This window comes from Haliotis rufescens, unplaced genomic scaffold (assembly GCF_023055435.1).
Source record: "Haliotis rufescens isolate VD_foot unplaced genomic scaffold, xgHalRufe1.0.p SCAF_3, whole genome shotgun sequence".
NCBI lineage: Eukaryota > Metazoa > Mollusca > Gastropoda > Lepetellida > Haliotidae > Haliotis > Haliotis rufescens.
Window position 1 is genome coordinate 16,513,661 of NW_025964001.1, and position 25,368 is coordinate 16,539,028.

The following is a 25,368-nucleotide window of genomic DNA, read 5'->3' on the forward strand; positions in this document are numbered from 1 at the left end:
TTAAAATAGAAACCTTAGAGTAAAATACTCAATTGCTCAAAAAGTTAGCTGGAGCCCTGTATCACAAACGCTGTCTCCTTCCTAAACTGAGAAAAGGCGGCAAGCAATATGTGGAAGAAGAAGCTGTGCAAACTGTGTAAAAAGACAACAATAAAAAAATGTCAAAACAAATTTACTAGGAACTTAAAAAAAATATATGTGGCAAAAACAAAGCTTAACTTCTTGTTAAGGATCAAGGAACACAATGGTGGTTTCACACACAACAGAAAAAATGCCAGCTGCTTATCACTTCAAACAAAATGGTCACTAGCTACTAGGGATTTCCTCTAGCAGATCCATAAACAGTTGAAATCAGACCCCGAGGATTAAGCTAACATCTAGTCTCTGAAATGACCATATTTTACAGAAAAAAAGTTGTTAAATTTATAGTTAAGGTTCATTTTCATGTTCAGATACTGCAGTAATCTTGACTTGCCAAATATTATAGACTTGCATGGGCTTTATTGGATATACTTGTCTCAGGGTCTGTATGACAGACTACGCGAGGCTGTCAAGCACAGACAAATGCCGGTCCATAGAATTGAATTGAATGAAACCACAAGGCCTGAATGATAAAATCCAGTCCGGGTGTTCCACACCCAAACCTTTCTATACCATGTATACATTTATTGTCAGTTGAAACTTTTATAACATTGAAATATGCATTGCCCAAAAGAACACGGCATAGGTGACATTTCCATGTAAGAGGGTCTCTCTAATAGAGAATTTATTACGAAACTATTAATATTTACATATTTTGAGAATGTGTTTCTGATTGTGCTGTGTGAGTGAGTTGCTTTTTACACCGATCTTAACAGTATTCCAGTTATATTAATATGTGTCGGCTTACCGTGGGAGGAGGGCCCAAAGTGATGCAGGTCTCCGATGTTTACCACTTTGGTGAAACTAACAACGCGTGTCTGTCTGACGTTGATTAATGAATAATTTGCATACTCGTATATGCAATGAGTCGGCATATGGTTCTCAGTAGGAAGTGACAACTTGGAGACGATGGCTTGCGGTATATACAATTTTACTTATACATGTAGATATACACATACAAAAGACACTATGTGCCAGGTCAGCACATAGTGGTAGTGCTTGTTGTCTTGGTGCCCCGGAGCACCCAGCCTGACCCTAGCTAGGCTAAGGGTAAGACCTTTCTTTCTTTTTTTTCTCTCAATCTCTCTTCCTGGACCAAAGCTTATATAGCCAAGGTCACCTGACATTTACTAAGTAATAAATATAAATGTAAACAGTAATTCATCAGCAGGATGGCAGACGGTTGATGTACACAAAAATGGGGATTAACAATTAGGATTAGCATCTTATAAATAACAGCAATTAAGTGTTTCAAGGCATATTGATGTCATGGCTCCAGGGTAATGAGCCTTTGCAATTAAACATTCTTCAGACAATGGGTGTCGTAAATCAGTCGTTATGACAAAACACACGAGCATTGGTATGGTGCTGACAAACCTAGAAATATAATCAGGGAAACCAGGTTTCGATCCCACGAACATTGTTTCTGGTGTGCTCAAGGGACAGCACCGCTGTGTACACCTACAGGAATGGAATAAACGTGATGTATCTACAAAATAAAAATGTACATCAACTATGGGTTTGGTATTTATTATATGCATGATAACTGCAATCATCCTTGAAAAGAATCAGCTTCACAGTCGTACATGGTGACCTTCTGTCATGGTGACACAAATATATAACATAGGAACAGTTTTCACAGCCTTTTAGAAGAATAAAATTTTCATATCGACATAAAAGATGTTTTCTGTCAAATATTTTAATACATATAAATGGACATCATTTCATTTTTGAACATCCCATCATCATTTCCATATTTCTGTTTATCTGCCTTCGAAAGAAAGAACAATGACGCACTAACACCACCATCATCTTCTGGAAATAAAGCCTTAAAGTGTCAGTTAGGCCTAGCTTGGGCCTTGGTTCTCCCATAGCCTCCAGACCAAATGCTAGGACAGACTCAAAGGACAACAGTTTGAATTTCCACATGAGGTTAGCTCCTCCTATGAATGCCTCCACCATTCGAAGGAAGTCCTTGGGTGGCTTTTTCAAAGCAGGGATAAGAACTTCCTGTTCGATAGCTTTGCACTTTTCCCAGGCACTACTATAGCCGTCATTACATATGTTATATCTGTCAGACATACCCAGCAAGTATCCCATTCCTTTCCAGAAATATACATAGTCATCAATCTGTGCTTGATGGAAAGGAACTCCAAAGTATTCTGGGTAAAGGACGATGCATCCCATGAATCCACACTGCACCAATGCCATGTCGTACTGGGAGAAATACAGTCTTTCAGGCTGCTGCGAACTGTTCATCTGCGTCGCAACTTTGTTATGAATCTTCCTGACATCAACAACAGACCGATATGCATCACTTTCATTATCCCAGACATTTCCATAGTGCCAACATGTGACATGGCGAAATGTGCTGAAGTACCTTTTCCAGGATTTCTTGGGATCATCCGAGGCTTTAGTGAAAACAAGAGGTTCCAGGAGATTTATGACACTCAAACCACCGACAAGAGATGTAAACATTGCGAGGAAATTGCTGTAGAAATATTCCTGAAAGAATTTTCTGCCCCTGTTAAACTTTTCAACATCAAGCCAAGGAGGGGCAGGTGGGGGGATTCCTGACTGAGCTGCAAGTTCTGCATGACCTTCTTTAAGTTCTTCAAGGTCACACATCATATGGTCTCTCTTCTGAAAAAGGAAAAAAAAAAGACAAAAAGTTATTTCTTGCTTTTCTAAAAAGGTCTCAGTTTCAATGTTGGGAGCACATTTAGCAGGGATAATTCTAGGGTTGGGCCTTGTGCTTTTAGCCCCTAAATTTGAAAAAAGGCCCACCTTTTCAAATACAATGGGCACTTTAGCATTGTGCTGTATGGGCAAGTGTGGGTGTACCTCTGGAATATTTGAAATTTTCACATAAAGGTCCCATGTCAGAAAATTCCTAGAGTGACGTGCGAACGCTTTAACCACTAGGCTACCCGACCGCCCTCATGGAAAGGAACGAGGAAGCCATGGGCATGGTTAGTGACTCCACGAAGGTGAGTCGACTTTTGAATCATTACTGAACAAATGTGGCCAGTGAATGCGGCCAGGACAGTTTCTTGTAGCCAAAATATTCAATACTAAACCATTTCATCCTTCTCGCGACATAATTGTGTGAAGAATATTATAAGTGAGTGAGTGAGTATGGTTTTACGCCGCTTTTAGCAATATTCCAGCAATATCACGGAGGGGGACACCAGAAATGGGCTTCACACATTGTACCCATGTCGGGAATCGAACCCGGGTCTTTGGCGTGATGAGCGAACGCTTTAACCACTAGGCTACCTGACTGCCCCGAAGAAGAATATCATAAATGCAACTGAAAATTTACAAACAATTCCAAACAAGTGCATTTATTTGCATGTGTTAATGCTTCAGTTTCCGTCCTTTAAAACGCACGAGAAGGGGAACCCCCTTAGACTCGCAGCACATCTCTTCATGACAAAAATGGAGCCTTCAAACCTTATTGATCGGTTGCAAAAAGATCTCCCATGATAGATAGTGTTCGGACTGGCAACGTTTGGATGTGTGCAGCATTAATATTTATATAAGCCTACACAATAAACGGCATTTCTGTGCATGATAATGAAAATTACCGAATCAAGAAAATAATATATGTATAAGTTCCCTTTCATAATCCTTTTTTGCTCCATGAAACATAAAAAATATTGAAAATAAAAGTTCTTTCATAAACACATGATAAAGTAGCCCTTGCTATAAAATGTGCCACTGCAGGCCATATTTGTTTTAAAAAATATTGACAACTGAAACCAAACGACAACTCATCATGCTCATAAAATTTATTACTGAAACATTACTTAACAGGACTTTGAAAGGCATTTAGAAGGTGTAAGTTTATACTCAGAAACATTGTGTTTCATAATAAAGAAGTTGACATCCTTAAATTCTCTTCCTTATTACTCAACAGGAAGGCATTTTACTCCCAGGTATGAAATCCTCTACATCAGGACCGCCTCCGTGGTCTAGAGGTAGAGTGTCCGCCCAGAGAGCGGAAGGTCCGGGGTTCGAGCCCCGGCCGCGTCATACCAAAAGACTTTAAAAGATGGTACTTGTTGTTACCCTGTCTGGCGCTCAGCATTAAGGGGCTAAAACAAGGACTGGTCGGCTCGGAGTCAGTATAGTGTGTCTGAGTGGGGTATTCATGTTAAACTGCGGCATGGTATCTCAGTGGGCTAGCACTAAAGATCGGCATCAGTCCGGACTAGTTCAAGCAGCCACACACACACGTGCATGCACGTCGCTATGTAAGTGCAATAATCTTAGACACGGCATTAAACCCGATTTCACCTCACCTCACCTCTACATCAAAAGTGTTGTAAAATCTACAATATCATCATGAAAACACTTTACTGGACTCACGCTTTGGATTAGAAGCTAAGATCATGGAATGTAATGACATAGCATGGAAACTGAGGCAGGATCAACTTTACGGTACCAAGTGTGTGCTACATGTATTATGCAAGTAGTTTGCCACGACAAGGCTTGCAGTATTTGTGCTATTTTGGGAGCAAGATATTTCCACCTACTAGTCATTGTGCAAGCTCAATGTAAACATACAAACAAGCTAACTCAGTGTAATTCATTTCTTTTGTTGGTATCTACCAGCATGTGTTTTGTGTGAGTTATGGCCCCATGCAAAAACAGTCCCAGAAAATAGCCACAAAAAAGTGAGAATGGCAACAAGTTTTGGAGAAAATAGACCCAAATTTGGGAGAAACAAAACGAACACAAATTCGTTTTATGACTTAGTTCATTTATCGATTGCCAATTTTGGATGATCATTGTGTCACATGGTCCATCAACACTGTCTGACTTCAATTAACTTCTCAAATGCATTTCAGAGTAAAGGCATTTTATCCCCATCCAAACCAGCTGATCACATATGCTGCATAAACAAAGTAATTAATCATGCTAATTAATCCCAATCCTGTTAAGTAAACAATGCATTTATTTATCATGATGAAACATGTTATACATCTTTAAATTATTGTGGACAATATTACAAAATGTGTCTTTTTCACAAAATGTATATTAAGAAATTCCAGCATATATATCAAGGCTGTATTTTGTACGGGAGAGGTATTTATGTAGGCATTTACACTTGTATTACACCCATTTCTTTTTCAAATAAATATTGTTTAAACCATTATCCTCAATAATCCTCACTTCTCCTAAATTATTGTTATTGAAAACACCAAACAAAAACAGTTAATACACGTATGTGACCAATTTGGGGCCATAACCAAACCTCACTTCTCCAGTATGTGTCATTGTCTCTGGCATATCTGGCTTTTGAGGTGACAATTGTTAGATTAAATTAGATCTACTAATTGTTAAACCAACAAAATAACAATTAATAATGTCAAATTGGAGGCTACACTCTCATGTAATAATTGCATAACTTCTTTGAGAGGCATTTATAAGTTGGTGTACTATGTAAGGATAAGATATATGGATGAACAACTTCTTTATTACGTTTCGGTGTAGGTTCGAACACTTGCTTGATAATGGTGTTAGAACCTACACCGAAACGTCGCTCCTAATTGCATGTACATTTCGGTGTAGGTTCTAACACTTGCTTGATAATGATGTTAGAACCTACACTGAAACATCGCTCCTAATTGTAATAAAGAAGTTGTTCATCCAAATATCTTATCCTTACTAAATAACTGTATACACTAAAAACCAGATTTTATTTGGGTCCGTTTTCGGGTCCATTTTGTCCAAAATTTGGTGCTTTTTGCATTGGAACATTGTCTCCTGGTCCCGTTTTGTGCTGAGGTGTAAGAGGAAGTGTAAAAATTGTTGTCAGGGTTGATACAATGAAACAAAAGAATGCAAAGTTACCAAGTATTCGAAATTAAACAAAACGAAACCAGACAAAATTGATATCACAAATGGTGTTACTGTTAGGACAAGAAAAAGATTAATGTGTGTTCATTGCAGGCATTCAAGATCTAGGCCGATCTATCAACTGACCTCTTGAAACAAAGTCGTCCAGTCGTTTCTTAGATCTAACTGACAAATTCAAAAATACTTCAGTCTCCGTTATGCAAGGACCTGTTATGATCTCGGTGCACATTTGACTTCAAACATGGAATCGTCATAAAAACATTATGTCATCACTGCGCCAGAGTGTGCGGAGTTTGTAGATTGGGCTCCTGTCTACCTAACTGACGCGACCCCTAAATCGAGCTAAACTTGCGCCGACGAAATATTTGATATTATTTTCTTGATGAGTAATTCAACGTACGTCCACATTACACCATATAACGTCAGTATGCCATCACAGATATAGATCTTACATTCAACCCTTGATAAAACCTATTGCAAATAAATATATGTTTTATGTGTATGAAGGGTATCTCGAACTTAGATCTTATGTCATGTTTGTCAAGTAATTGTAAATTATTAGTTGTGACACAAGTACCCCTCACCATTGGCGGCAAGCTCCGCGAACTGGCTATCGCTGTGAGGAGCTTGGAGCTTCGGGAACGAGTTATCGCTGCGGGGAGCTTGCTTTCTCCCCACCCACCATCAACAATAGCACTGCAAGAGATGGATGACAACGTAATTTCAGGTATGTGCAGGTACTATGTATTGATTGACCGCAATTTATATCGAGCAGGTCGTGTTGCGATTCCGAAATTATTAAACATTTGACATGACATGTTCTTAATACAACACAGACTGTAGTGACAACTAGTAGCTAGATCTACCTGTTCGTACATTGGTAGATTTGTAACAGTAATTGCACGCATTCTCTCGGTAGTCTCGTGACCAAGTACTTCCGTATCTCCTGTGTCATTTCGAAAACTGCCAGTTTTTATATCCATTAGGTCTAGTTCGTTTTGTAACCATGTTTTTCACCAGGTTATTTTCAAGGAGGAATTTCAGTTAGACTGACAATAAAATTAATGTTGACCTGGCTTTAACTTACAGTTTGAGTTCAAAGTCAGTTAACTCGGGTACTCGGGTCGGGTGGGTACTGAGTAGGACCCGGGTGGGTACTGATTAGGACCTGGGTACCCCCATGACTACCAGGGCCTTTGGTTATAGTCATGTGATATATGTTTTATGACATTAACAATAACAATTCATGGTTACACTTTATATAAGTGCAAGTCTCTAATGTTCGCTTTCTTTCTGACTGTGCACACATTCTTTCTGCTTATTAGATGTTTGAATAAAGACAAAACTTCAGTCAACTTCTGTGTATGCACGATCATATCGTTTTATACTATATCTAAATACTTTTTGCCCGGGCTCCAGTATAAAACATCCCAATTGAACATTTTGTACCCAATTTGAGACCTCCAGTGGGTACCCGGGTAGGGTCTGGTACCTGGGAAGTAAATTTAGACTCATCCCAGCCTTAGTTCACACAATAGTAACATAATACTGGTCACTGACCAGTTGTCACCCTTTTTTTCATGTTATTTCTGACATATTCCAAGTACAGAGTTGACTGTACCAATAACTTTAATTTTGGGGAAACTCGGGCGGAGCATATGAGCTTATTTCTATCCGTGGAATAAGGTTCAGTTGATTGCTGTTATAACGCAACGATAGGGACTCAAAACAGTGGAAATAGAACTTTCCCTTCGATTTACAATTCCAGTTATCGCCATCGTCTTAACAGCTCGTGCCACGTGATTCACGTGCAACACTTCAGTTAGACAACTTACATTTTTTAGTATCTCGGGTATCCCACTCAATTTTATTATTTATCGAAATGAATACGAAATACTATCATAAAATTGTCGTTTGCAAACTGACGAAAGTCAGTATTCCCAAATTCGAATACTTATCCTTAACACTATGTACTATGGATTTCGCGATATATACAGGTTAAGCAATTTTGGAGTATGTCTCAAATAGGTATCAGAATTGTATTTTGTGGAAGAAACAGAACTGAAAGTGTATCATTGTGTTGTTTGACTTATATTTTCGCGTGATTTAGTCACGTGACATCGCCCGCATGTCTTTTCTAAAGTTGTATTTGAGCAAGGTGATTTTGTTGGGTTTTTTAAATATTTCCTCACAAGAGTCCGTTTTGTTCATCATTTTCTGATAAAGTAGTTCTCTCTTCTAATGAAATCGAGCAAAAGTAAAATGAGATGCAATCACGTGCGTGCTATAACGGGGAGTTGGTGACAATTGGTCCTCGGCCAACTGTTCGCCTGGCCAGTAAACATAAAAAAGTGAACGGAGCACCTTAAAGAAAAACAACACTCCAACTTTTAATTAGCTCGCATAATCACTAGAAACCAATTACTCTTGCAAATCCAGCAATCGAACTAAATCTGCATGACAGTCGCCATGTTGTTTACGAACTGAATGTCGATTTTGCCAAAATATAACTATAAATGCCAGCCTAGTTCGGTAAGATGTGTATGGATAAAGTAGACCATAGTATGAAACGAGGAAGGCTTTAGGATTGCTAGTGACACAATGAGTTCAATAGGAGTTTCCTCCAGCCATTACATGCTCTGCTCTCTAGATGTTTTTTGTATCAAGAATACATGCAGCTGACAATGTGAACCCAATAAAATGAACAAGAATACCCTGACAAGTGCTTGAAAAATACATGAGAATAAATGGGTACCAGCTCACCGTTCACATCTTTTATCCATCCTTGTCATTACATGATTCATTTCAAAAGATGACCCAGGGTACATAAGTAGTTTTTGGACCAGAGACATTTGGAAGAGTGCAGCATCAATAAATAAATATCCTTACCATAAACTGCATTCCTATGCATAAAAGTGAAAACTACCAAATACGAAAATGAAGATATGTAATAGTATATCAGTTCCAATTAATAATCCCTTAATCCTCATGAATTAAGTTTTAAAAATACCACAAAATAATATATTTTAAAAAAATACTTAAAAAAATGTGCTTGTGATAAAATGTTTACAAATATTGAAAACTCTCAACATCACAGGGCTTATTCAGTGACATTACATGTAGAGATGATAGGTCACTGAGAGGAGCTTATGCACACTCAATGTTCCAAAAGCCTGTTGCTGGGCTGATGTCACTGGGCATTGTTTAACAAAATACAACAATTATGTTGTAGGGTATTGTGACCTGTTTGAAGAGAAGGTGGAAGTGAAATCTAAAGAACAGCTTTCTATAAGCAACTGGAGTAACAAAACCACCTGAGGGAGTGAGTGAGTTAAAGTTTAAGGTCACATCGGCAATATTTCAGCCATATCGTGACCACCTGAGGGTAACGAAACTACCAGGATATGAAATGAAATAAAAAAGAAACCGATAGACTGATTTCTGTCGTACAAATGTAGATCATATCAAATTTACACTGACTGACTTATGGTTTTTGTTTAGATATGTTAGATGAGGAACTATACATCTCACTACAACAACATATGGGGGTACTAATTAGGGCTGGGTGAGTCCAAATTTACTACTACCTGATCCCCCAATTACCCGAACCTACCCAGGTACCTGCTGTGGGCCTCATGAGTTGGGTATCAAATGTCTGATGGTTTTACTGGGGCCTTGGCAAACAGTATTCAGATACACATATAAAACAATCTGGTCATGCATGCATTGAAGTTTTTGTTCAAACATAAAAGTCAGAAGGAATATATGTATAATCAGAAAGAAAAGTAAACATTAGTGACTTGTAGTGTCAACATGGAAGGATAGAGAATTGTCATTAAACAATACATCATGTGACTAACCAAGGGCCTGGGTAGCCTTGTGGGTAGTTGGTACATGGGTCCTACTCCTCAGTACCCACCCGACCCCGGTACCCGAGTTACCTGTCCCAGCCGTACTACTTATATGCATTAGTCTGTTTTAATCCACATAATATTTGACGTCCCTCTTTTTGGGTGAAGTGATATAAAAAGGATGGTGTAACATCAGATTTTTTCTTCCATTATATTACTTGGAATCATTACCGACATTATATTTCCAATCAGGAATCTCTTGTTGTCAAAGGCCAATTTACTAACGATACAAGGGTTGACTTATGAATTCTGAGCCTCACATAGAAGGAATTGAGTAATAGTGAAATGTTTTGTTGAGGACATTACATGATGTTATGGAGGGTTTCCAGAAAAACTTGAGTCTCTTGAGCCAATTGTTTCATTGTGACAAGTCAATAAAATAAGCAGGGGCCTGTGACTTTGGAAAATGGACAAACTTGAAGAACATGCAATGATCAAGTACTTGCAGAAGGGCTTAGCACTAAAAGCCATCCATGAACATACAAGTCGGACACCGGGAAGGATGCCCCTTCCTCTGCCACCGTACAGAGGTGGGAGCAGTTTCAACATGATCCCTAGAATCCCTGATGTGCTGATGACTTTCTGGCAAATGACGCAGCTTCATATTGCTAGTTCAGAAGAAATTTCCCAGGAGAGAATACAGTATCAGCTCGTTGGGTTACAAATTCAGCTCTGTTTGAAGCTGATCCAGAAAGGTTCATGCAATGATTTGTGACTATGTATGAAACCTGCGTTCACCACTTTCAGGTTGAGTCCAAAGGAGGCAAAGACTGTCCCGACAGCTGGAAAGGTTATGACAGGATGAAATTAAGACTTAAGAGATGTGAGAACCTGAGAAAATGTGTGCTCTTCCATCAGGACAAAGCATCAGAGCACAAATGAGTCATTGCTTGAAAGCTACAATCAATGAGTGTGGCTTTTAACTCCTTCAGACCCACCTAATTCTCCTGATATGGCTCTTTCAGACTTCCATTCTTCCAAAACATGAAGAAAGCTCTAGCCAGAACTCTTTTCGACTCGAACGATATCGTCATAGCAACTATAGAGAACTTTTTCGGCAGCCAAGAGATGAACTTCTACAGAACTGAGGGAAAATCCCTACAAACATCATTGATTATGCTGAAAAATAATTCATTTTAATGTCCTTAAAACAAGTGTTCTATTTGTGGCTCAGAACTTATCAATCACCCCTTGTATTTAAAAATCAAACCATAAACATTAGTCACAGATATCTGTTTTACATTGGTCATTGTTGATCTTGTTGATAACAATAATCACTTGTGATAATTAGAGACCCTTTCATGTCTTATATTGATTCATGTAAACTAGGAGTGAAGCTGATTATGATGAATCCTTTGACACTGAACACTGAACGGTCTTTATGATGCATCACATAGCCGGCAGTCATGTTTCAGGCTTAACATGCTTAACGTACAAAATGTGAAAGCCTTGTTTTTCAGAATTACCATGTGTGCCTTGGACAGATGTCATCAGTGTTGATGAATGGCTGAAGACACAACCATGGGAAACATTTAAGGAAAAATTCAACAATGATGGATACTTGGTAAGATATATGGACATTTCTGGTGTTTATCACATGAGCATATCACGCAACAGGCTAAAATAAAGCTAATAGGGTTTTATTCCCCTGTGGAGAATCCGAGGCAGAAGTTATTAGAATGCCATGATTTATTTAGATCTACTCAGAGGCTGGTGTTTGGGCCCAAGCCTTCAACAAATTCAAGTTAACCTTCCCAAACTGAAATTACAAATTAGTTACAACTAATGTTAAAGTTTAGCAGGCCACTTGTGTTTCCCTGATAACTCTGATAACAGGAGCAATAAACATGTGATGAGGAAGCTCTCGTGCTTTGTCTCGTGCCTTGTCTCGTGCTTTGTTATACATTTATTGTATTGAATTCAGTGTTGTAACACCACTGAAATTAAGAAAATGAGAACTATTGCAAAATTACCAATTTCATTTTTTTTATACCCCCGACAAAATGTCGGGGGTGTATAGTTATACCAAGGTTCCGTCCGTCTGTCTGTCCGTCCGTCCGAAAACTTTGTCCGCTCAATTTAAACTCTTAAACTATTCAGTGGATTCATCTCAAACTTAGTACATATAATCTGTGTCATATGGAGGGGTGCAGTCAAAAGAAAAAAAATGTTTTCATTAATTTTCCATTTTTTATGAATTTTTCAAACCCTAACGTCCATCTGAAAACTTTGTCTGCGCGATTTCTCTTAAACTATTCAGTGGATTCATCTCAAAATTAGTACATATAATCTGTGTCATATGGAGGGGTGCAGTCAAAAGAAAAAAAATGTTTTCATTAATTTTCCATTTTTTATGAATTTTTCAAACCCGAACGTCCATCTGAAAACTTTGTCTGCGCGATTTCTCTTAAACTATTCAGTGGATTCATCTCAAACTTAGTACATATAATCTGTGTCATATGGAGGGGTGCAGTCAAAAGAAAAATATTGTTTTTATTAATTTTCCATTTTTTAATGAAATTTTCAAACCCTTACCCTATCCTATTTAATTTGTAACTACTGACACACTAGGCGGGTCGGGGTTATTAGTGAGCCAAGCTCACTTTTGCACTTGTTTTTTTTTAAAATGCCCAATTTATCTGCCAATGTCACTTTTTATAGAATTCTAGACAAATAAATCCCTTGTACGCCATGCTTGTCACAAGCTTGCAGACTAAAAAGAGGATTGGGTAGTTATGATGTGTAATCAGATTGTTTTTCTTTGTATGTCTTAAAGTTAAAATGAAAAAGAGTGTTTGAATTGAAATTACAGTCAATTCTCCTATTTTTGCAGATTTCCATTTTCTTGTGGCAATGCTCATTCTCATTTCCCACACTTGTGGGTTGTTAGCCCTGATGGTAGAATACCATAGCTATGAGCATCGTTAAGACCATGATGCAAACACTGAAGTACATGTATTATTTGTGTTCTATTACCATGGTACCCCACTAGTTCTACTTCGGATATTGTTAAGAATGCATGCAAATTCCTCCTCTGTGGACTTGCATGTGTAAGTTTTACTAGAAGCATTTTAGTCGTATGTTTGTTAATGCTTTATTAGAAAACATATGCAGTGTTAAAATAGTCTTATTAATCATGTTAATCCTCCTAGTAGGATTAAGCAGCACATAAAAGGAGTGATTGAAGCTGCCTTTAACAACCAGGTGTACACTACTATTTCATTAGATGAAGTCCCCCTTTATTCCTTCTGACAGGGTGGGACTGCCTCCGTGGTCCAGTGGTAGAGCGACCTCCCGGAGAGCAGAAGGTCTGGGGTTCGATCCCCGGCCACGTCATACCAAAAGCCGTTAAAAGATGGTACTTGTTGTTACCCTGTCTGGCACTTGGCTTTAAGGGGCTAAAACAAGGACTGGTCGGCTCAGAGTCAGTATACTGTGTCTGAGTGGGGTATTCATGTTAAACTGCGGCATGGTATCTCAGTGAGCTAGCACTATAAACTGCATTAGTCCGGACTAGTAAGCATGCACGCACACATGCATGTTGCTATATAAGTGCAATAACCTTGGACGCGATGTTAACCTTATTTCACCTAACCTCTAAGAGGATGATCAGCTTAATCCAAGAAATTCATTGAGTTAAATTAATAATAATATAAATATTTATGACTTCTACTCTCATAAGAATGTTTCATTTGTTTCAGATAATTGAGAGTATTCTTGATAAACAGGAAGTGGCTGTTTATCGAGGTAAGACAATTAATAATCGCCTTTTCAGTCCTGCTTTGTCACAGAATGTAATTGTTCTACAAACCCCGTCAGTTTATGTGTAGACACATGCTTGTTCTACAGCCGAGTGATCAATTTAGGCAATAAACATTTTCTGTCTTCAGCTATACCTGGGTGATATTGAGTGTTTGATACTCTGGAATTGACAATATCAGGAGAGGTTTCAGATGTTGACGTTTCTCTTTAATATTAACAGGTGTTGAAGTCGTATCCTTTTGATGCTCTTCCCATGTTAAAACTCCTTTATATTATCCCTCCCAAATCATTAACAGAAGCAAACCATATTAGGGCATCTTCCCGAGGCAAGAGAGTTAACTAACTAAAAAAGTCCAGTTTCCAGCCTTGCCGAACTAGGCTGGAATTACTGGGCTCGATTGTAGCGTCACCAGTTATGTCCCCTCTAAGCCTCTCCTATGGACCAATCAGATTCCACCTCTCGTATCACTTGTGTTTGCTTCACACAAAATGGTGGCGCCCAGTCAGGGCGATCAGATCGATAATCAAGATCTATATTGTGATAAAACGGGTTTACATCGCAAAATGTATCAAATCACGCGAGCACCTTGATTAAAAACATGAAAAGATTTGGAAAATATCTGCTGACAACGAGTTGGCGGTGCACATGCTTTGCAAACCCTGCAATCGACCGAAATGTGCACGAAAGATTACGAACCGGATTTCGGTGCGCTATTTTGATTGGACTATGCATAGACTCGTTAGTCCAGGCAAAATGTAACTCCATAATACCAGCCTAGTTCGGCAAGTTTTATAGTCAGTAAACTCCCTTGCCTCCGGAAGATGTATTAGGGTGGCCACAGGTGCTCCACTTATCGAAGGCACAGCAATTTGATGTGAAGAGTTGCGTCTCTTGGGTGTGCCAGAAACCTATGATTGTGGGTTTGAATCCTTGATTTGCCCAGATTATGTTTCAGGGTTTCTCATCACCATACCCACGCTCATACATTTAACAATAATTGTAAGCGTGTAAGACCAGCATCTCTTCATTCTACTCAGCCTTTCATGCTGAAATAGTCTCTCTGTTACTCACAATTTTAATCATGTTATTTGTGTAAAGGATTATCACAAATTTAGTAATTGACTCATTGATTTAAAATTGAAAGTATCCGATTATCAATTAAATTGTTTGATTAGAACATATCATCTTTCATTTAACAATGATCTGTTATCCTTCAGACCTGGTGGAGAAGATGCTGTCAGGGGAGATAAACACGTCAACTCACCGACATGATCTCGGAAACCATGGTAACCACATACACAAGATTTCCACTCCATGGTTTGATTCAGTTTTCCTAATGTCTATCCCCATTTTAGTGGGTTTACAGATCAGCTGATACACAATTTGACACATGTGAAATAAAAAAGACTGAAATGGGTCACATGATCCTTTTGATTGTTATAAGTGTTGACATAGTGAGGATCATATCCTGTGCGACCTGGTTGGTTGTAATCTCCTTAAAACCAGATCTTTTGTTCCAATTCAATACTTCTTTCCATCAAGATTGGTGAACCCTGAGCCAATGCTTTGGTTTCGGAGCCAATCAGATAAGAGCATTTTGAAATCTTTGGCTTCACTTCAGTCAACAAGATCCATTGTCAGACATATTTCCTGTTTGTCACTTTTCTTTACCGTCTTTGTACATGATTCTGAAAAGTTTGGTCTGTACAATAGAAAGCCCGAAACACAAATTGTCTTTTGCCAGTATGCTCTTTTCGGTGTAGATTATCATTCTTCTTTTAGAACTGCCTGTTCACATTCATATTTGAGATACAGAAAACAGATATACTGCTTGAATGCTTTGCTCAATTGTACTGAGAATTAACCTATCGCCAGAGCGGAGTTAACCTTGCCCCAGCAATAGGGACAAATTAGTCATCAACATGTATGGGTATTTTTTAAAATCTGTAAACTTCTCATAATGAGTTATGTTACATTTCCAAAGATACTGATGTTTCTGAGTGACAAAATATATGTTTAAAACATCTGTTACTTTGACAAAAGTCAGACAGGTTTAAAGTTGTTGAACAAAATGGCAGCTTTTGACTTTCTGATTGGTCCGTCAAGTTGCTTGATTCACAGGGGGCAAGAGCTTATAGTAGGAAGCCTATACCCTGATTATCCTGATTGGTTTATTAGAAAGTCCCCCTGTTTGTCAGATCTTGACGAGAGATTGGGTTGGTTGTTGGACTGAACCAGTATTTAAAGGCATGATGTGATATGTAATATTATCATATTTCGAAAATATATCGTGAAGTTGCAGTTTATGATGCAAGGGATAAAATTAACTGACTTTATTTCTTCCAAGTCATACATGATCTAGACTGTTTATCATAATAATAATGTCATCCCACTGAGTTACTGAGTACACTGTAGAATGCATGTGAAACAGACTGTTATATTTCTGACAGCGGACAGGAAGAGAAGTGACAAGGAGAATATCTGCCAGATTATGTGGCCTAGTCTCTTTGTGGACCGCTTGAATGAGGTAGGGGACATCTTCAGTGTGTCAGGGTAGTTTATAGTTGTCAGACAACTCCCATCATCAGATGGCATATTGTGAAGTATGTTTTATGTATGTGTTGCAAATGGGTGAGCAGGATCTGCTGGTCATGGTTCGATCCTAGATTTTGCTGATTATGAACCATGGTTTGTCAGTACTGTAGCCCAGCTCATGACCTTCACCAAAATGGTAAATGTTATGACCGTGTTCACTTTGAACAAACTGGTGGACTTTCCTCCCAAAATACCAGCAAGCTAAACTACAGTGGTTTGTATTGGTTCCAAGCAACCTAGGCTGGTTATAAGAGTCGACTAAATGGTTTGGGTTGTCAGGGTCGGTAACTTTGTTGATGGCATGTCCAGGTTCCCTAACAGCGTTGATAGATGCTCATAATATCAATCACTGGATTGTCTGGCCCAGACTTGATTATTTACAGACAGCCGTCATATAGCTAGAAACTTGCTGAGTGCGGCATTAAATAACAAATAAATAAACAAACAAACAAACAAGTTTGTTTTTGATGACTTTTAGTTTCAAGCATTTGTATTGAGTGAGTGAGTGAGTGAGTGAGTGAGTGTGCCTTGGATGACCCATGTGCCCTCGTTTTATTGAATATCTTTGAAATATGGAGTCATGTGATGGTGCACACATATAAACTTCATTGTCAGCTGAAGCCTTTTCCTGTTTGGTAATGAATTTTTAATCCTGTTGAAAGTCTGTGCCCAAAACATTTGAGTATACTAGCCTGAACTAGCTCTCATCACAATTTCAGTAGATGTGATATATTTGATGATCTGATGTTTCTAGACCAAACATGACTTCTTGCTAATGGGTATAGTCGCACACAGTTGATATTTTGTAATGTCTCTCAAAACCATTCAATATATCTTTGTGAAGCACCAAAGAAAGAAAGATTCTTGTTGTTATTTTGATGTTTTGTTCTTTTCCTCACTATCCATGTCATGGAATTGCTCTCTGAAGCAGAAATATAACAATCAACTTATCAAAACTGGGGTGTTTAGTTCAATACCATATATATCATATTTAATATGTTTGCATGTGATTACGTGGCATTCCATAAACCCCCAAAACACTGGGCCACTCCTGGTAACAGAGTACTGTGTCCTGATAATAGAATGGGCTGAACTTGTGTTGCATTATAGTGCTGTAAAATGACACAGATGACGTACTGTTGTGTGTATTTTTGTGTTGATGATTAGCCTACTACATTGTTATTGTTGATATATTTATTGATAAGAACTGACTTCAATATGTTTTTGCATTTACGGAGATATCCACATGAAGACCGATGTGCACACTTGGCGCAGTAAATCCATTTTGCAGATTTACACAGTATGCAAAAATATGAAATTCCATTCTTAACAATGATGCATTAGATGTTTGTAAGTCTAAGAATCAGGTAGTGATAATTACCTGGATTCATTATATGGTATTTCATGCTACAGTGTTTTCATTGTTTCACTCCATAGGGTCCACTCCATGCACGAACAATGGCCGTGGCTAAAATCATCATTGGAGACGATTCTGGGTTTGACTTTGACATGGTCCTGTCTAAGGTGATTAGATTTGTAATACAGGATATGCTGGAGGCTGGTAAGAAGTGATTGTAAAGTGATTAGGCAGGGTATGAAACTCCCAAAAATTTCAGCCAGACCACAGGACTGGCTAGTTGAAATACTTGCCAGCCCTGACCAAAACCTGCCTGCCCACTATAATCATATGTTTCTCAGGATAAGCTAACGGGGTTTCTTTTGGGTTACATTTTATCATTCATCTTTACATGTGAATTAATGCTTATCATCGGGAAATATTTAGAATATTTTCACATATGAAATATAACCCGACCGTCGGGCAGGGGGATTTGAAAATCTGGCAGCCCGAGTTGAAATCAACCCGTCTCGGACGGTCGGGCAGGCAGGTATTTCGAACACTGGATTAGGTGTTATTTTTAGAGAGATAGGGATATGATTGTGTCATATGGGAGAGATGGGGATGGGGATGGGGTTGGGTTGACCACGCATGAGGAACATGTCTGCCTCTGGACCCTGTTCCACAAGACAATGCTATCTCAGCGATTGTAATTATATGTGAAGGTATGGGAGGACGTAACAAATGTTGGCATGTTGGAAAGTTGTTTTGGTTGGTAAAACTGATAACAAACTTCTCTGCTGATTTCAGCAAGTTTAATGTTGCATTGCCACAACAAAAAGATTCTTCTAGTAAGCTATGTGTTTTCAATGGATACAGATAAGAGTACCAATAAATGCTGTTTATCGTTGTCCAATCACAGCCTCCAAGACATCCGGCACTTCCTGTCTACACGTTTAGGTAGACAGGAGTGTTAATATGAATACAAAACTGTAGCTGTGAGGACACTGCATATTGTCAGTGGAGATGACCAGCTCCATAAGCGTACTAGGTGTGAGTTGGCCAAAAAGCGTGTTTGTATATTGTAGAGATAGTGAAGTAAATGGTCACCTTGACTTAGAGTACTGCTGTCCCGACCGAGTTTAACAAGGGGCCCTTTCAAACTTGTGTTGATTTAACCTATTTTGTGTAACAGGCTCCTCACACCGGAACAGAGACACCATGGCACCAGGACGAGTCCTACTGGCCAGCCCTCGATGACAAGCGCTCTGTCAGCTTCTGGGTATGTCACTATGTGTAATGATTGCATTACTTATGTCGGGATCTATACATAGCGATGTGATCTTGCCACACTCTCACTGTTGAAGGGAACATTGTCAGGAGCATGTAATGTAGATCCCAGTAATCCATACAAACAAGGTACAATTGCACAACGAGGAGGGAATACAAGTAAAGTATCAGCATACACAGTTCTCAATACATTACACTCTGTATTGCAATCTACCACAATTCTATATTAATATGCTGTAGTCATCCAGTTATGGTCGTTGTTACAATTTCCCATGAGGTAGGCATAGTGTGCCGGTATAAAGGTCTGTAACCATGGTAACAGTAGTTTTCTAATAAATTGATAGTTATTTTTTGTGCATAAAAAATGTAAACAGGTTTTGTATTACTTGAATTGAACAAACAAAGGCTCGAGACATGGTTTAAGTAAGGGAATAGTAAATATTCAGCTCACCTGCAGTCGTAAATCAAGGTATTTCTGGTTTAACTGTAATACCACCTACACAAGCACCCATTAAGGGATGCATACACAATTTCAAATCGTATCCCAAATGCATGGATCGATGCTCATGATGTCAATCACTGGATTGTCTGGTCCAGACTCGATTATTTACAGACTACTGTCATATAGCTGGAATATTGCTGAATGCGGTGTTAAACATACAGACAAACAAACATACCCATGACACACAATGCTTATACATTTTTACCGCAACTTTTATAATACATGTAGCTTAATTTTATCTAGGTGCACCAGTACTTTGGTAGATTATTGAAGTCCTAGAAATGCGAGATGCATGATGAAATAAGAACTTGATCCCAACTGACCATGATTCCTTCACAGACGGCAATGGATGACGTGTTCCGAGATTCTGGATGTATGTGGTTCTCGCCTGGCTCTCACAAGAAAGGTCTTCGAGCTCACAGACCCCAGAAAGAGGGATGCCATGTTCTGACCTGTGAGGGCAGTGAGGTGGGTATGATTCCAGGCCATGACAACAGGGAGCTCATGTCAAATTGGGAAAGCCATACTTTAATACATGTATATCTTTTAAGGACTTCTGGAGGATTTGTTTTGCAAGTTTTACTATGCAGGATATATCCTTCAAGTCTGGTAGCCTTGTGGTTAAGGCATTCACTCATCACACCAAAGGTCCGGGTTCGATTCCTTACAGGGTACAATGTATGATGGCTATCTCCGGTGTCGCCATCGGGATGTCACTCACTCACTCACGCTACAGCATACATCTTATGTAATGGTTGTGTTAATTTGGCCAGCTGTGTATCACAAGGATCACATGGGTAGTAGACACGAGGGTTGTCTTGAATCACGATGATACTTGGTCATTGATTTTAAGTTGTATCTTGTATCATACTTATACTTTATTACCAACTGATGCGATTATTACTTTTAATATTTGTGTGAAGCCCATTTCTGGTGTCCCCTGCCGTGATATTGCTGGAATATTGCTAAAAGCGGCGTAAAACCATACTCACTCACTCACTTTTAATATTTGCTTTTGTTGTGATGTCCGTAGGTCTGTATTAAGATTATTGAATTTTTTTAAATAAAGGTATTTCTAAAAATATAATTATTTAATCTAACTGTTCAAATAAATAGATAAGGGGGTTAGTGTGAATTTTATAGCTGTGCACCGTAATTAACACACCTTTATGCAATTCTCAAAATGATGTTGTCTTCAATCATACTTGGTTTATCAGTTCTAAGCCTTGGAGTTTAAACTTACAATTTCAACAGTAAAACACCAATTCATCTGACATTTATATCAAATGTACCAAATTGCCACCTGTAAAGATTTTAAGACACAGAGTGGATTGATCAACCTGGATGACACATGTAGAAGGTTGCCATGTGTTGTCAGGCAGAGGGCTTCCCTGCAGAGATCAAGGCGGGTTCATGCACTCTCCACCACGGCCGCACACTGCACTACACCCGCGGCAACACCACCGATAACCAGCGTCGTGCCTTCGTCACAGCGTACCGGCCAACAGATATGATCACGTCCATGAGAGAAAGGGGCTTCGATCATGGCAAAAGGGTAAGGATGAGAAGATTAATGTTAGTGTTTTAACCTATTTGTTGCTGTCATTATTGAAATAACAGTGAGGCTATTCTGTGACTATTTCGGGGCAGGAATTGATCCTCAGTATTGGTTCTTATAAGGGCTGAATTAAGTAGGACTGGCTTGTATTAGCATGTCTTCACTGCATGTGAAGATTCCGGGGTAAAATAGGTCTTCAGCAACCCATGCTTGCCATAAAAGGCGACTATGCTTGTCGTAAAAGGCGACTAACGGGATCGGGTGGTCAGGCTCGCTGACTTGGTTGATGTATGTCATCGATCCCAATAGCGTGGATCGATGCTCATGATGTCAATCACTGGCATGTCTGGTCCAGACTCGATTATTTACAGACCGCCGTCATATAGCTGGAATATTGCTGAGTGCGGCGTTAAACAACAAACCAACCAAAAAATCACTGCATGTCATCTTACCCTGATGGTGCCGTTTCTTTAAACTGATATTTTTCATCCTGAGACAATTAATACCTCCTCTCTGCATGAAGAAGTGACAACACGTTATCAACCTTTTAGCCTCGAAGCTTCTAACTTCTTGGTACAAGTGAACAAAGCATGCACACCAGCATGTCTGATTTATGTATCTCGAAAAAGAACAACCAGTTCTAAATGTAAATAATTAAAGCTGTGCCGTTATGTTGGTGTGGATATTTTATACACCATGTTGCCCAAGAACCAAAGTAAAAGATCTAATTCGTGATATTAAGTAGACACAATTTATGGATAACAAGTTCTTTAATTACTTTTAAGGTGACGTTTCAGTATAGATCCTTATACTGATGTGAAGCAAGACTGTGATATTGTTGTGCCGATTTTTGCAAGGTTGTAGTTAGGTAACAAATGTTATATTTGGGATAACACTTTCTTAGTAAAGTACAGATTCTCGTACTTTTTTGGGTTGAGTACCGTCAGCGATCTAACCCACTGAGGCTTCCACAAAAATGAATGTATGGTAGTCTAGATCACGTACTTTGAGTTCTTCTCTGACGAGTTGAAATTTGCACGGCTCCCATGGCCGAAAGCTATGAATACACAATGCCATTTAGAAAGTGGTCAAATGTAACAAATGTTATATTTGGGATAACACTTTCTTAGTAAAGTACAGATTCTCGTACTTTTTTGGGTTGAGTCCCGTCCGGGATTCGAACCCACACTTGCCAGAGTGAGGCACCTAATCGCCAGCACACAAAGTCAGCGATCTAACCCACTTAGCCACCGAGGCTTCCACAAAAATGAAAGTCCGACAACTGGTAGTCTAGTCTAACGTTGTAGTTAGGACCTACCATTACTATAACTTCAAATAACTTGTCTATAATGTTACAAAAATTTCTAAAATTCAGGTGCGTTTATGTTGTTTATAAACTTTATGTCTGATAAATATCTGTAAAGCTGTGAATCGTGTCATCCGATTGGTTGTAATTCTATTCACTACTGCTTCTTGCGTCACTCTGACAGCCAATCAAGTTGATTATAACAAAATCTATTAAAGGGTGATGAAATGTAGGGGTGTAGTGACTGACCAAAATTTGGTGCCTCACGATATTCTGTGCCGCTATAAAAATGTCATATAGTGATGTCCTGTATCGATACAAAAGATACAAAGATCTTTAGGAGTGAAGTGACATTTTATGAAAAGTAATTAAGAATACTATTTTCAAAGAGGTCACCTTTTCGTTTCGAAAACAAATGTATTCTGTCAGATAATTGATACTGGCTATGATTTTAAAAAATGACGTTTATATGGAAATATGTGGTGCTTGACGTTTTTCCAGATGTGTGCAGTACTGTCAGTGTTGAAGAGGGACCATGTATTTTCTTGTTTGCAGGGGCTTGCTAATTCTGGACTTCTAAATTCTGGGCAAACCCACCAGGGAGACCAGGAGTAGTCAGCATCCCTATCAGACAGCGCCATTCGTACAGGCTCATGTACTGGAGTACAAGAAGTATTATTCAAGAAGGCTCCTTGGCATCCACAATGATTAATAAATCATTGTCATCAGTCATTGCAGTATGTCATTGTAATATATCCTTGTTATACAAATGGGAGGGAGTGTGTGGTGCAGTCACACTGGTTGGGAAAAAATGAAATGGGATTCAAAGCTTGGACATGTTCTTTTAACTTCACAAAATATTTCCCTTGATGGAATTATCATGTGTCAAATGTGAAAAAAACCATTTGACTCAGGGAATGTGACTATTGTGTTCATCGTATAACATATTTTTAACAAAAACATTGATTTAGGTTTGTTGTTTTCATTCTGCTATCATCCATTGTATCATGTGACATATGTGATGACTCACAGTTGGTTGAGTGTGTAGAAAGGAGTGCTACAGAAAATGTCTGATAACAATGTATTAACAATGTCAGTATATGCCATTGGTTCCAAATGAAATGTCTGGTGATTGAAAAGTCAATAACACCATAAGATCTGAAAACACTCCATTTTTATCTCCTAAAGAAGGCTTGCTAGCCAAAACCACGGTAGGTACAGGTCTCTGCTTCTTACCTTCTTAGTGACAGCACACAGACAGCACTAATGCTGTGTGGCCAATTTCCTGTAATATATATATATATTTTTTACTGATGTTTAACCTATTTATTTGTTCACTGTTAGTGATGTAGACCATGCACTGATATCTGCTTGTGACAATAATTGTCAGATGTCATACTTATTGACTCAACAGTTTTAATATAAAGTCTCTGAATGTCAAGATTATAGGGATCTTAATGGAAGAGTTATTCTTGCCTAAACTATTTGACTAGGGTTGCTTCTTGTTTTCAGCATCCAAGGAAAAATTGCAAACATGTGTTTTATGTTTTGTTACATGTTGTTGTTTGTTTGTTGTTTAATGCTGCACTTAGCAATATTCCAGCTATATGACAGCAGTCTGTAGATAATCGAGGCTGGACCAGACAATCCAGTGAGTGATGTCATGAGCATTGATCCACGCAATTGGGATACGATGACATGCATCAACCAAGATCTTCACAGGTCGTGTTTCATGTAGTCAGATGCAAGGACTAAGATGGTTAATGCCCTGTATTTGCACAATTTGTGAACAGACACCTTCCCATGGTGGATCATTGTCGATACTGTGTGTCCACACAAATCAGGCAAATAAGCAGTGTTCGTGGAAAATAGGTGGATGGGTCGCCATGTTCAGCGGCTTGACTCCCGAGAGTTTCAAGGGCTTCAGTTCTCCCCAACACTGAAGCACGTGTAACATGTGGTGTATTGACTTTGTTCAAACTATGCCTCTATTCACCCAGCAATAAATTATGTGATGGAATATGGTCTTGCCACTCAGTAAAACTGATCCTCGGGGAGCATTTTCTTTCTGCTTTTGAGATACACTTCAAAATAGATAGGTAGCCCACAACAGCAGTCACCTGAGAACGAGTTCTTGTTTTCTTGCCGGACAGTTTTGGTATCTGTGCATGAAAAGTGAAACAGGATATTCAAAGAAAGGCTCTGTTGATGTAAAGAGGGTTTTGTCAGCCAAATGGTACGGGAAGGTAGCTTTGATCATTGTCATTAGGCCTGATCCTTTGATATTGTGTGTCTCTTGATATTTGAACCATGTCCTCAGATAAAAGATATTTGTGAATAGTTATTTGCGAAGTCGTACATATCCAGTTTGTAATTCGGATATTATTTGAAAACTTTACTTTTTTTGCTGATAATCTACATTCCTCTCAACAACCAAAATGCATTGATCAAAGCCATCTACCTCCCTACTGTCTAGATTGGGTGTGCAGGTATTGAATGTTCATGTATTGTTTTATGAATGTCTTGTTATGCATTTTTTTATCTTCATCTTCTATGTATATTATTTCACTTTTTTTTAATTATATGGTGACTGCTGTCCTTTTACTTCATGATGCCATATTTTATTACCCAGTGTACATAGTTTTGCTGGTCTGAATGGAAAATCAACTCAAGGCATAAATATAGTGGCTCTGTACAACCCAACATTTCCAGGCACATGCCAGGTGAGCCCTTGAGACTGATTGCTTTATACACTCAGAAAATACTTGATAGGTTTGTTTGTACTGTTCTAGACAGGGTATCATAATGTAATAAACAGTATTTTTCTATTGCCATTGTTGTCTGGACATTTGGAATTCATTGCTCTTCTTAATGTCAACTGATATTTCGCAACGGCTTTTGACGTCCTCCGACTGTGATAGCACCCAGACTCTGAGTAGGCTCTTGGGTGTCAAGGTGGTCATTCATCAGTTGCTTTCCTACCCACACTCACCAACCAATTACAACAGCTGGGGTTGATACATGTCATCGATCCCAATTGCGTGGATTGATGCTCATGATGTCAGTCACTGGATTGTCTGGTCCAGACTTGATTATTT

At 38.8% G+C, this 25,368-nt stretch overlaps 2 protein-coding genes across 2 annotated transcripts; one reads left to right on the forward strand and one right to left on the reverse strand.

Annotated features, from left to right (window-relative positions):
* Positions 1 to 1,392: 1,392 nt before the first annotated feature.
* LOC124111956 lies at positions 1,393 to 6,356 on the reverse strand. Its single transcript, XM_046471878.2, has 2 exons — positions 6,136 to 6,356; positions 1,393 to 2,784 (listed from the first exon to the last, which is right to left on the reverse strand). Exon 2 carries the CDS (start codon positions 2,770 to 2,772, stop codon positions 1,861 to 1,863), a length of 912 nt encoding a protein of 303 aa, XP_046327834.2. The 5' UTR covers positions 2,773 to 2,784; positions 6,136 to 6,356; the 3' UTR covers positions 1,393 to 1,860.
* Positions 3,084 to 25,104, forward strand: LOC124111933 (probable alpha-ketoglutarate-dependent hypophosphite dioxygenase). The gene is made up of 12 exons (XM_048403355.1): positions 3,084 to 3,131; positions 4,064 to 4,082; positions 6,572 to 6,736; positions 11,381 to 11,484; positions 13,622 to 13,667; positions 14,901 to 14,969; positions 16,134 to 16,210; positions 17,716 to 17,802; positions 18,810 to 18,896; positions 19,746 to 19,874; positions 20,785 to 20,961; positions 22,826 to 25,104. Exons 1-12 carry the CDS (start codon positions 3,084 to 3,086, stop codon positions 22,883 to 22,885), a joined length of 1,068 nt encoding a protein of 355 aa, XP_048259312.1. The 3' UTR covers positions 22,886 to 25,104.
* Positions 25,105 to 25,368: the final 264 nt, after the last annotated feature.